Source organism: Solanum dulcamara, chromosome 5 (assembly GCF_947179165.1).
Source record: "Solanum dulcamara chromosome 5, daSolDulc1.2, whole genome shotgun sequence".
NCBI lineage: Eukaryota > Viridiplantae > Streptophyta > Magnoliopsida > Solanales > Solanaceae > Solanum > Solanum dulcamara.
Genome location: NC_077241.1, coordinates 62349994 through 62364224, shown reverse-complemented (window position 1 = coordinate 62364224; position 14231 = coordinate 62349994). Strand labels below are relative to the sequence as shown.

The following is a 14231-nucleotide window of genomic DNA, read 5'->3' as shown; positions in this document are numbered from 1 at the left end:
GTTATTCAAAAGATTGGTTCATTACAGTCTTTGCTACATTTACAGAATAAAGTTTTTCATTCGTGTCCTTTTTATCTCCTTGCAAGACAAACTAGACTACCTTTTTCAGCTAGTGTCAAGAAAACTGTAATTCCCTTTGAAATTTTACACATGGATGTATGGAGATCTTATAAACAATGTACTTACAATGGTCATGGATTCTTTCTTACCATTGTTGATGACTATTCAAGAATGACATGATTTTTTTATGAGATATAAAAGTGAAGTTGTCAATTTTATCTCAGCTTGCTTTATCCTTGTTAAAACTCAATTTTCAACTGTTGTTAAAATAGTTAGATCAGATAATGTTCTTGAATTTTTCAACTCTCAATGTCACAATCTTTTTTCTTCACTTGGGATCATTCATTAGAGTACCCGTGTACATACACCTCAGTAAAATGGCATTGCTGAAAGAAAGCATGTGCATCTCCTTGAAATGGCAAGGGCTCTTAGATTTTAGGCCCATGTTCCCTTAAAGTTTTGGGGTAAATGTGTCCTTACAGCTACATTTCTTATCAATAGTCTACCCTCTTCAGTATTGGAGGGCAAATCTCCTTATGAACTCTTTCATAAACATCCTCCCGACCTCAGTCCTCTTAGTGTGTTTGATTGTCTATGTTATGCTACCAACACCTCCCTCACTAACAAACTTGCTCCTAAGGCCATTCCTTCTATTTTCATGGGTTACTCTAATACTCAAAAAAGGTATAAGTTGTACAATATTTCCACTTGCACCTTCTTTGTAAGCAGAGATGTTACATTTAGAGAAACTATATTTCCTTTAACACATCCTAGACATACTTTCTTAGACTCTCTTCCTCCATCCCATACTTCTTCTTTTCCTATTGCACCACCTGTTTTTTCCTCATCCTACTAAGAATATTTTTCCACCACCTTCATGCACTTCTATATCTTCACCCACTAATCTTTCACCTTCTTTTTCCTCCTCCTGATCCATCTCTTCCCTCCTCTTCTTCTTTTTTTAATCAACCTATTCCTGTTATTCCACAAAGAAAATCTACCACGTATACTAGACCTCCCATATGGCATACTGGCTATGTTTCTACTTCCAAAACACCTCATCCTATATCCACATCTTTGACTTATGCACACCTTACCCCTTTTTATCAATCCTATCTTTTCACTTTCTCCTCCACTATACTTGAGCCATATTCTTTTGACAAGTCTCTCAGAATAATGATTGGATCCAATCTATAGACCAGTAGATCAAGGCACTCAGTGAAAATCTTACCTAGAAAGTTGTTGATTTACCCTCAGATAAGACTCCCATTGGGTGTAAATGGATATACAAAGTTAAGTACAAGGCTGATGGTAGTGTTGAAAGGTACAAGGCCAGACTTGTGGAAAAAGGATTTACTCAATAGGAGGGTTTGGACTACCATGATACATTTTCTCCTGTGGTTAAAATGGTGACTGTCATGTGTGTTTTTGCTTTGGCTGCTTAATTCTGTTGGCCTATTTTTTAGATGGATGTATATAATACTTTTCTTCAAGGAGATTTATTAGAGAAGGTTTACATGAAACTACCACCTGGATTTGGTAGTCAGGGCGAGACTAAGATTTGTAGACTACTCAAATCTTTATATGGCTTGAAACAAGCCAGTAGACAATGGAATTTAAAACTAACCACTGCTCTCACACATGCAGGCTTTACTCAAAGCAAATTAGGCTACTCATTATTCACCAAAAGAGACACTACTGGTGGTATTGTGATCATACTTGTGTATGTAGATGATCTTTTAATCACTGGAAATAGTGAAGCATTGACGAAGCAAGCTAAGGATATTTTGCATCACAATTTCAAAATGAAAGACCTAGGAGAGTGGAAATACTTTCTTGGAATTGTGTTTGCAAGATCCAAGAAAGGAATATTGATGAATCAGAGGAAATATGCCCTAGAGTTTATATTAGAATGTGGCTTAGCTGGAGGGAAAACATCCACAACACCACTTGAGCAAAACCAGAAGCTTACAAGTAGAGAGTATGATAATCAATTCAATATCACAGGTGATGCTAAATTTGAGGATAAGAGAATATATCAAAGGTTGATTGGAAGACTCTTGTATTTAGACATGACAAGACCAAACATTTATTATTTTATCCAACATCTAAGTCAATTTATGCATGCTTCTAAGAAGTCTCACTATGATACAACAATACATATAGTAAGATACATTAAGAAACAACTTGGTCTGTACTATTAATGAGTAGCAGAAAATCAGGAAAGGTCAATGCCTTTTGTGATGCTCATTGGGCATCATGCATGCTGTCCATAAAGTCTGTAACAGGCTTCGGGATAAAATTTGGGAATTTTTTGGTTTCATGGAAGTCAAAAAAACAAAGTACAGTTTCCATAAGTTCAGCAAAAGCTAAATATAGGAGTATGGTGTCACAACCCAAGCTTAGGGCCTAGATGTGATATGGCGAATGAGAAACCTAAAAGTACCTCAAACAAGCCTCTTAGCATTTTTTTAGTCTTTCATAGGTAATGACAATAAATAAATAAGAAGAAATTATAATAGTAAATCTTCAACTTATATATGTCCAACAATATCTCTAACTTTAAGATTCAACGGGGCTAAGATAAGTCTCTAGCTCACCCTCAATCATAATAGAAAGAAATGTTATAGTAAGTGTCTAAAGATCTCAAAATATCATAAGCTAGAAAGATAAAGGAGTATTGTTTCCGGAATATGAGAACTTACCAAAAGTAGTTTTCAAATGAAATCTCAACTAGCCACATGGAGGAGAACGATGAGGAGCATTAGTTCGTACATGGTGATATCATGTAGGCAAAAGAGTATACATTAGTACTTTGAATGTACTAAGTATGTAGGCATGCATGAACATTGAGAAAACATTAAAACATTTATGTAATATGAAACATAATGCAATGCCTGCATAATCAATTATATAGATATTCTTTAAACATTCATTTTGTGAGAAGATGACCATAACCGACATTTAAGATCATGCGAACTATTACATGAAATCCAACATAATCCTCTACATTTGGCCAGGGAGGCTATTTGCCGGGTAGAACTCCGTCAACTTCATTCATTTCTTTAACTTTAACTTTAAGGGCTATTTGTGGATCCATTAGCCTAAGCCTAGAAGGGCTCCTATGTTGGCACATAGTTAATGAGACAAAAGATTGCTACTAGAATTTTCTTACTGAATCCCACCTCAATGCCTCATTCGGTGCTAAGTCAATCCCACAGAATAGTTTAATACTTTAAAATAGTCATATCATATAGCTTGAGAATTCAAACATCACATTCGATGGAATAGCTCATTAAAATCTTTAGTGGTTCAAATATGCAAGAATTGTCCTTATAGCATAAAGAATCCATCATTCATAGCATTTCATCATTCTTTTATTTTATATGACTCTTTTTTTATCATAGATATTACTTTCATAAATATTTATTTAGAGTCAAAGCTTTTAAGTTAAATTTCATTGAAAATATAGTAAAATTAGGTGAATTTAAATTACTTCAAATTTCAAACATGTATGTAAATGAAATTATGTATAAATACTTTGAAATTCATCATTAAAAATCATGTTTTAAATAATCCATCATGAATTTCAAGCACCTTTAAAGAGATACATAGAGAAAATACTTGCAAACCATCAATTCATACATATGAAATCATTTTGCATCAAAATAGACCAATAATCATTAGTTTAATAATGATTCATGATATTAAGTAGAAATAAGAATTACCCATAAGAAAATCTTACTTGAAATCAAGAGATTTAGTTGAAAGAGTTTTAGACTACATAGGTAGAAGAACCCATGGATAAACACCCACATACCTTAGAGTAAATCTTAAAGAAAATAAACATAATTTATTATATAATCAAAATACTTTAGGCATGAGAGTGGGAGTAATATTCTCATTGAAGCCTTACATACCTGAAATCCGAAGCGTTACTCAGAATCGAAGGACTTAATGAACACTCTTGAATCCTAGCATTTTCTCCTCGCTGGAGCATTTTGTGTACTATCCGAAGTATATGAATCACTGAAATAGTATTTCTACAGTACTAAGAATTTTGAGAATGAATAAAGAAGTGTATAGAGAGAAGAGTTGCTTGAGAAAGCTTGATGAACAAAAGTATGAAATAAGGTGGGTATTTATAGGTGTGAAGAAAGGACCTAACAGTAATTAAAATAATTATAAAAAAAATTAAAAATTTAATAAAGGATTGTGATGCCATGGGTGATGTCAAATAGAGGACTATTGATGTCATGGTGATGTCAAATGGATCTAGATCTTCTATGGTTGGTGAGATGAATCTTCTTTTTATGAAATACCCTTTTTTGGAGCTATGTTTGAACAAGATAACTTCCTAATTAGGATTTGATGTCTTCATATGAATTGTAGGTCTAGAAGTCTTCTTTCATATCGTTTATAAATCAACTGATTTGGAGCATCCTATAGTGAGATATGTATTTTTTTCTACAATTACTCTATTTCGTCACAACATCAGGTCTCGCAAAGATTAATTTATTTGACCTACTTAGCTTACGAATCATAAAAGTTGTAGGTAATGATGTTGGGGGGATTTAGAAATTTGAATTACCTAATTTGGACCATTATATGAAAAGTTATCTCCAAAATACATAAGCAATATCATTTTCATCGAGAATTGAAACACTATATATAACGTTTTTAGGGGGTGTTACATATGGCAACCACTGTTGCAGAGTTAGTCTGTCTGTAGCAATTATTACAAGAACGTGGAGCTGAAGTTGAGTTACCTATGGACTTGCACTGTGATAATAAGGCAGCAACGCAGATAGTTTCTAATCCAATGTATCATGAACGCAAAAAACATATAGAAATAGACTGTTATTTCATTAGGAAAAGACTGCAAGAAGGCATGATCAGAACTGAATATATAGTAAGTAAGGAGCAGATGACAAATATTTTCACCAAGGTGTTAGGTAAGCAGCTACACAGTGATATGCTGTACAAGTTGGGAATGCTGGACATATTCCACCACCCAATTTGAGGGAGAGTATTGAAATAAGCACTGTGCATAGTCAGTTACACTATATAGTTAGTTAGACTATGTATATTTAATTAGCTACTCTACACTGATTAGTTAAAGTTTGTTAGTCGGTTAGAGTTTTTTAGAATGTTAGAGTTAGTTTAATTAATACTGATTAATGATAGATCAGTTGTGTATAAATAGGACTTCAATGTGCATCAATAAAAAAGTCGGTTAATTTCACTTTCTATTGTTTTATTCATCTTCTTCAATTTTCTCTCAATCACTCTCCCATTGCTAGAAAGTTAACACTCAACAAAAATGATTTAGCATGATTAATTTTAGAACTCAAGAGCTTAAGAATACACGAGAGTAGTATATTGCTTCGTACATAAATGATAATTTGATATCCTACAAGTTGTAATGACTCTAAAGGTCATTTTTGGTATTTTTGATAAAATTATCATTTTACCCCTCCCGTTAGTTTCTCTGAGTAACTTTTGTTTGGGTTTGAAAGTTAGATTTTTAAAATCTTGTGAAAAGTCGAGATTTTGCTTGAGAAGTGGGTTCTAAAGGCTTAGTTGTCAAAAGTTGAGTTTCAGAGTCATTCAGATTTTCGAGACTCAAAATGGAATTCTGTCGATTCCATCAGCTCCAAAATGCGGAAATCAGTCTAGGAAAGTTGTCGGAATCAAATTTGGAGTTAAAACGGGGATTTTAGGTCCGGAGTTGAAAATTGAGTTAAAATTTGATGCAAGTTTGACTTTGGTCAACATTTGAGGTTCGGGTGCTCGGATTAGATTTCTAATAGTTTCAGAAGATGATTCTAACGCTAGAAATGGCTTTGTTATAATTGATAGAGGTTCTGAGGGTATTTTGGGTATTTCAAGTGCCAAAACTAGTTTAGTTGCGACTTATAGGAATTTGGGTCAAAGAGACCTCGAATTCAAATTCTGATGATTCTATTGAGTCTGGAACACCAAATTTAGTAGGATTGCATATATGATTTGTGTGCACGGGATTTCGAACAATCCTGAGGGTCTATTCTGTGACTTTGAGACTTGCCAAAAATCTGCTATCTGGTGCCTGATATTTCATTCTCCATGTTTGCGGACCTTAATGAGTTCCTTATCCGCATTCGTGGAGGAAAGGCCACATTCGCGGAGTGTACTAAATTCCTTCTCCGCGTTCGCGGACGGTGACCCATATTTGCGGAGAGATGTCTCCGCTATCTACGCATTTGTGGAGTAAGTGGTCCGCGCTTGCGGAGAACAAATGTGGCCTGAATAGTGTTTAGTCGGGGTTTAAGCCATTATTGTGTTTCCAAGCTTTGGAGAGGCGATTTGGAAGAGGTTTCTTACGGAAAAAACATTGGATAAACTATTCTAACCTAGTTTCTTGATTACCCATTACTTATTTGGATTTTTAGATATGAAATTGATGATTTTGAGTTGGAGGAATTGGGGTTCTTCAAGAATGTAAATTTGATTTTCTAAGAATTTTCAACTCATTTTAACCCCATTTTTTAAATGGATTTCACCAGTAGGTTCCTGATTACTTGAGGAACATTTTCATCTAAAAATAACCAGATTCTAAGTTTAATTTTCTATATGAGATTTTTGACCATTTTTATCCTTTTCACCCAAATTTCTTGATTTTAGTGTCAATAGATTCAAAATATAATTGTGAGTCTATATTTCCTTAGATTGTAGTGATTTGGAGTATCGTTGAAGAGAAAAGGCAGTAATTTTGAATTGTTCGTGATTTTTTGGCTAAGGCAAGTAGAATTCTAACCTTTGTTAAGTATGTTGATCCTTGTATTTTCCTATGTGAGGGGATTAGGGCGTGTTGTGTCATTAGATTTGATTGAATTATATGAGTTGAAGGGTGATAGTGGAAATTTGGATAGGGTTAATTGTCTAAGTGTTGTGAACTACGGGACATTGGTCTATTGTGTGATTGTGAATTATATGGTATCTTATGTGAATATTTATCCCGTTTTACTCATTATTTGTGCATATATTATATATGTGATAGCTGATAAATGATATGAGTGAGGTACTGGATATTGGGGCCAAGGTTTCTACTGATTGAGGTGATTTGAAAGCCCGACAGCAGAGTCAACACCTCCTTCGGTCGATGGCCACTTCGAGAGTTGCGGGTCCTTGCCACTATATGAGTGTTAGCTCACGCTCAAAACTTTTAATCTAACAAGGGGGAAAATATAAAATCAAAAAGCAGAAAGAGAAATGATACTTTTCTTTTGATCGAATTTTTGCAAAAACAGCCAATTGGAAAGCAAGAGTCATGCTTTTAATCCTCCAAGCTACCAACAAATGAACCCCGAGGTTTCTTCCGACGGTCGAGGTCTCTTCCGACGAATGTTATGGACGAGGTCTCTTCGGGCAGATATTAGCCAAAGCTATTTCCAGCGGATACATGGTCTATGTGAGGCCCTCATGGATTTCGATCTGAGGTGATCAGTGGATATGTATCATAGAACAGACATGCATCACAATATTTGACATTGCATTTGCATCCATTTCTTCGTATGATTGATTATGATTTGAGATTTTCTGTATTTGCCTGAGTATAGTGGTGAGATAGTATTTGTACTTTCTATTTGTGGACTGTCTAGTATTCTAGTGCAATTGTTATATAAACTGTATAGATTAGGTTGTCTAAGTACAGGTGTGTAGTTGTGGAGGATTGTGGTTGGGTTGTCAAGAGTGCTCGTGTTCCGCATTGCTTTATTTAGGGTTTAGTTTCTATTTTGCTGAGTACCGTATTGTTGGTGCTCACCCCTGGCTTCTATATTTATATAGGATCTGAGTCTGTCACCTCCCGCACTTAGTACTTCCTTGATTAGGCCGAGGTTCTAGATGCTTGAGAGGTAGCAGTTTGTCCTCTTCGGCAGACTCTCGTCGTCCATTACTTTAATTATGTTTTGTTCTACTTGAAAACTGAGACATATATACTTGTATCTTTTTTATTTCTGTTGAAATAGTGACTTGTACATGTGACACCAAGTCTTCGGTAGTTTAGAATCTATTTTCCGCTTATCCTTATTTATATCATGTTAGACTTTACATTTCCGCTTTTATATCCGAATACTTTGAATTGTCTAGACTCTTAGGCTGACTCGTCTTGATGGGTTAGGCGAGTGTCATCACACCCGATTCCGGATCGTGACATAAGTAAAATGAGTGTCTTTTATAGCTAAACCCTGGGAAGCAAGTTCCATTAATTGAATATTTACTTCAGTTATGTAATGGTAACATAAATATGTCGGACTCATTCACAGTGGCTGAATTCCCAAAACTTATCTCAACATTACCTTGTCTCGTCACAACGTGGTGCTAGGTCCTTGGGGATAATCAGGCTTCTTTCTCTCGTTTTTATCATTTACTTATTTAAGAAACAGTTAATTAAAGAATTTCACATGGTGTGCATGAAAGTAGGCACGTCCGCCTAATTATTTTATTACGTATAGTATTATTTTTTTTCCAAACTTCTTTAATTTAACTACTCATGTCTCTTGGGCTGAGGTTGGGGATGGAGTGAGTATTGAATTCTGTGCAGAAAAGATATGTTAAACGGATTTTCTGATGAAAAAGCAAAGCAGTAGTGGAACAGATAACGATATGAAAAAAGAGGATGAACCTCCAATCTATATATGGGTTAAATTATAACATTGATATATATATGAACTTGGGATGTGCTTTTCCTCTAACATTCTCTGTGAACTTCATTCATCACATTCATGTCTTGGATTTCTAATACTTACTACTACACCAACTTCTTAATTCTACTTCCTCTTTGCTGAAATTCATGTTTTTACCATCCCAATGAAAGAAAAAAACGAACTCTTTTAGGGTGTAATTGACTAATTGGTATGAGGAAAACAAAATATTTTTTAATTTTCTCATGTTTAGTTCGCTTAAATATTTTGAAAAATATTTTTTAAAATAAACTTATTTTCTTTCAATTTATAATAGAAAAAATTAAATGACTGACCTACATAAAGTAAGAAAAATATTTTTCACAACTCTCTTTCAACCTCACTACTTGTTGGGGTTGAGGTTGGGTCCCGGTTTGGGGTCTAGAGTCGAGTTGGTCCTGTGTAGGAATCGAGATCGAGAGTTAGGTCTCGGGTTAATATTGGGATTGAGAGTCGAGTCTCGGAATCAAGATCGGTGTTGGGATCATGAGTGGAGGCTCGGGTCAGGGTCGAAAATCAGGTCTTAGGTCAGGATTACGGTCAAGAATCAGATCTCAGGTGCGGTTGAGATTCGGGACCTAGGTTGAGGTCGAGAGTCAGATCATTGTGTCTGGTCAAGATCAAGTCCCGAATTAGGGTCGAGAGTTGAGTCTCAGGATCAGGTTTAGAAATCGGGTCTCAGGTCGGGGTTAGAATCAAGAGTTAGGTCCCAAATTGTGGTCGGGAGTCAAATCCCCGATCGAGGTTGAGAAAGGGGTCTGAGTATTTGTCTGAATTATACATAAATGCTCTTGGAACAACATTTTTTCTTACTAACCAAAACATAAAATAAGTAAGAAAATCACTTAGTTTCCAAAATATATTTCTAAAACATCATTTTCTCCAACAAAACATTTTCCTTCCTACTGAACACACTCCTAATGTATTGCATTTAAATTAGGATAAAATGCAATACGTTTACTAAATCAATTATGAGTATCTAACCTCACTTGACTCGTTAAAACAGATAGGATTATATGATTATATATTACCTTCACTTACCAAACGATTCGCAAAAAAAAAGAAATTACTTTTGCAACAACTGTAATTACAATGAAAAACCAAATAAATTCTAGTTGAATTAACTAAATATATACGGAGAACAGAAAGTTCAAAACCTACAATTTGACGTTTTTTTGCACTTAACAGACCATGCATTTTAGAAGTCATTTCCCATGCAACTGTGCAAGTTAAGATCATAATTCATAACTATATATGTTTCTTTTTATTTCCCCCCCCCCCCCCCCTCATTTTACTTGTTGCCTAATTACCTAATAGAAAATAAAGCAATGAAGAATTATATTAGGCATTATAAATTAAACTAGAACAAAAATAAGAGAAAAATGTATAATAACCAGAGATCTAAAGCAGGTTTGTATATCAGGAAAAATTGCCAAGTTTTTGGCAAAAGGAACATGAACTTAGGACACTAGACCCTACACCTTCTACTTGTATTGCTCATTCTTTTTTTCACTTTTAGTCTCTCACCTTTCCTTTCCTTTAATTTTGTCTTTTCATTTCTATGACAAAGCTACAAAATTCGATAAGTTAGGAATCTAGTCCTAGTAAAAAAAAAATTAGAAAATTCAAAACTCAATATGAGAAAGCAAAGCCCTACACCGGTACCATTGATGATCACTAGATTAACTGCCGAAAATCTGGCCCAATATGTTGATGAATCAAGTAATCATCGGCATTGGATACATCGAACATCATGTTCTGAGGAAGGAATTGGTGTTGGTGTTGGTGTTCAACCTGAGTTACTTCCTTTTGTCTCCGAATCTCAAGCACTTTTCGGTGAGAATTGGAGTGTTTAGTGAGCATAAAAGTCGGGCTAGCAGCAGGTCGATATTCAGGGACGAGTCGTCCAGACTTGTACCTTACACCACAAGCATTGCAAAGTGTTTTTGGACCCAATGGTCCTGTCCTCCATTGCGGTGTCTTATCGGTAGCACAATGAAGACACTTCCTTCCTTCACTATTGCTACCCATATTGTTACTTGATACATGATGGATAGTACTCTCTTTCTTTTTCGAAGTAGAAGAAGACTTCACCGTCTTCTTCCCAGAGCTCGAGATTATCATCCCGGACTCTGATGACGATGACATGTCTTGCATTGATGTCGTGTCCATCGAGGAAACCGGGGTCATAGTGTTGGGAGACACGACTAGCAAGCGAGAGGCCCAGTTTCCTGGAGCCATTCGCGACCGCTTGCTACGTGCTTTGGCTGGGACGGGTATTTCTGTCTTGAAGATTGTGCTAGATGTTGCGGATGCTCGGTTCGGGTCAGGAATGAATTGGTGAATCTCAGAATCAGTTCGAGTCCTCATTCCTTGCACCATCTGCATTTTATGCAACTCGTTACTTGAGAATGATTCTTCCACAAAATTTGATAGCCATTCCAGCTCAGCCATATCTTCGTACTGTTTTTGAAAAAACAACAATTTGATTAGTAACATATATTTTTCAAAAAAAATAATAATAATTTGATCGAAAATAATTTTTCTATCCCCTAAATAGGGATAAGGTCTGCGTATTACACTGAATATGTTGTTATTCTTGTTGTAATGGTTCGAATTATATATGGCCTCTTGAACTAGTGGTCTCATAATTTCGGGACAATCGACACCAATTCGAATTGCAAATACAAGAAATATTAAAATAATTATTTTTCACGTTAAGTTAATTTTAGTGGAAACAAAATTGTAGGGTGAATTTTCTTTATCTTTGTATTCAGCAATCAAACAAGAAAAGTAAATATTTCTCTTTTCTAGAAGAAAACAAAAGCTATTAAACAAAATTCCTCAAAATTAAAGCATTAAAGTTCCCTGTATAGTGACTACTTTTTCTCACCGCTTTTATTTACAAGGAAATGACAAATTAAAACTAAAAATAAATGCACGTTAAGAAATTATGAATTTATTTTTATAGGTGCATGAAAATTGTAGTTACCGGAACGGCGAATTCACTGGACAAGTGTCCGTCGGGGAAATTCCGACAGCCAAGTAATTGTGGGTGGTGATTGCTTCCGGACAATGAGGAGTTGCATGAATTAACGACAATGGAACAATCCGTGGAATTTCCGGTGACCGTAAGGTCCAACGTGCCATCCGTGACCATTCCGTCATCGTTAGGCAAGTCCAAAAGGTCATCAACTACGAAATGCTCACCATTTTTGGCATCGGAAAGGTGCTTTTCAGAGGTGAATTCGGTGTTATAGTAACTTGCTTGGAAGAATTCAGGTGTTTCCATTAGAACTTATTCAAAAAGAGATAAAGGAGTAATGTGTGAAAGGAGTGTGTGTTTTTGGTGTGAGAGGGAAATATTTGGAGAGAAAAGATAGTTGTGAGAAGTGAAGTTTTGGAGGAGAGAGAGGTGGAAGAAGAAGAGAAATGAGAGGGGGGTTTATTTGCGTTTGAAGGGGACAAGCAAACAGCTGAAATTTTGGATGTTGATCAGGGAAAATTATGGCTTTAAAAAAATGTAGGTATTTGGTAATTTCTTTACATTGAATAACAATTTTTAAAGTGTCTTTATACCAAATAGAAGGGAAAAAAAAGACGGTAAATTTGGTAGTGAATTTACATTATAGTCCTTTTGAGTGATATTAATTAAATAATTATTTGATCCGTTTTAATTTATTTATCTTATTATTATCTACCTAACAAATAAAAACTTGTAAAATTAATTGACATTTTGATTTCTATATTTCTTTAAATTAAAATTATAAAATATAAAACTCTTTTTAAACTTAGTGTCACAAAATCAACCACACAAATTAAAACGGTAAGAGTAATATTTAAGGGATGGAGTGTTGGATCATGTTCCATTGGTGGACCACACGTGAGGGCATATAGTATTGTGTGAAAATGAATAATGAAAATGAGAGTGTGGCCATGGTCTTTACTTAACAACTAGGTCAGCTTTTGCTCCTTCACCACCAAATCCGTTTCTCTTGTACGAAGATGTCTCATGGGATATGGGGTATACGTGATCAATCTTATAATCATTAACATGCAAATTAGTCCAATTTTGAAGCGGAGATTAGGATTTTAATTTTTTTAAAAAAATTTATAAATTAATAATTTAAAGTGATTATAATTGAGTTTTAAATTTAATATTTATATACATTTACATTAAATTTCTTAACATAATTATATTATTTAATATTTATACATATTTGCCACAACTATTTTGGTTAATTAGAACATGTAATGAATCTTCTCTTAATTGGACAAAGATTTGGAAAAAAAAATGTTTGATATTCAATGTTTGGAAAAAAATATATAAATACAAAATGGAAAAACACTATTGTAAAGAAGATCTTCACATTGGAAAATTTTGGACAATTTATTTTCATCATTGGTGGATCACGGGTACAACAACGAATATCTTTCTTTTAGGTTTCAAAATATAGAACTAGTCATTCATATCTGTTTATAATTTATAGCTTTATATTTCAAAAGTCAATATCTTATTATATAATTTGAAAAAAACTTTTTTCAAATTAATGAAATGTTAGCCATTTGTTATAATATAATACCTTAATTCTTGCTCTCAAAATTTTCATGGGTGGATAGAAAGTTTTAAGTAGTTTAATTCAAAGTTCTAAAATATCAAACAAAGTTTTACTGACATTTAACTCTACACTTAAATTTTACAACAAACAAGGAGAAGTTTATGCATTCCTAATGTCATTACTATATAATAAAATAATGAACTTTTCTAAATATTAAATTTTAACTTTGTAATACATAAAATAGTATTTTTCTAGTGATTATAAAAAAAACTTTTGCTGAAGAATTGAAATTTAATTATAACTTGAGATATTAAAATAAAAACTTGATAATATGAAAAAAAAAGATTTAATGATTCATATTTCACTATAAAGGAAAATTAAAAAGACTTAAAATGATATTAACTCTATTTAATATATATTTTTATAATTATCATAATTAAAATGTCAATTTTCTAGAGTTTAGTTTGGGTTATTTAACGAGTGAGCAAATAATGTTGAATTTTTATCTCTCATTAATTAGTACATATTATAACTACCCTGTTGATTTTTGATTTTTTTTTTCTTGTCCATATACATTTGTTCTCTTTTTTTTTCCCTATGCATGCCGATTTTATATGGAGTATGTTTTAAATTTAACTTTTTCTAAATAATTATTTTTATTTGTCTGAAGAGAAATATTTGAATAAATTAATTTTTAAAAAGTAACTTTATACTTTTGCATATAAGAAAAAATTAAGAGAGTAAATTTTGAAAAAATAAATATATACAAATTTTATTTAAAATATATATGATATGTATTATTAAATTTATTATTTTGGTCAGTGATTATATTGAGTTGCCTTTGATTTTCATTAAGCCTAGCTGTAATCGTCGTGCTGTTTAGTGGAAG

General features: G+C 33.7%; 1 protein-coding gene across 1 annotated transcript; it reads right to left on the bottom strand.

The window, feature by feature from the left end:
* Positions 1–10183: 10183 nt before the first annotated feature.
* LOC129888356 (GATA transcription factor 12) lies at positions 10184–12265 on the bottom strand. Its single transcript, XM_055963346.1, has 2 exons — positions 11776–12265; positions 10184–11246 (listed from the first exon to the last, which is right to left on the bottom strand). Exons 1-2 carry the CDS (start codon positions 12073–12075, stop codon positions 10461–10463), a joined length of 1086 nt encoding a protein of 361 aa, XP_055819321.1. The 5' UTR covers positions 12076–12265; the 3' UTR covers positions 10184–10460.
* Positions 12266–14231: the final 1966 nt, after the last annotated feature.

Bases quoted from the DNA above. Each gene is read 5' to 3' on its own strand.
- LOC129888356 (XM_055963346.1), bottom strand. From the start codon at position 12,075: ATGGAAACACCTGAATTCTTCCAAGCAAGTTACTATAACACCGAATTC. The intron at 11,247-11,775 runs GTAACTACAATT...TTTCAAAAACAG, and splicing joins CCAGTGAATTCGCCGTTCCG to TACGAAGATATGGCTGAGCT.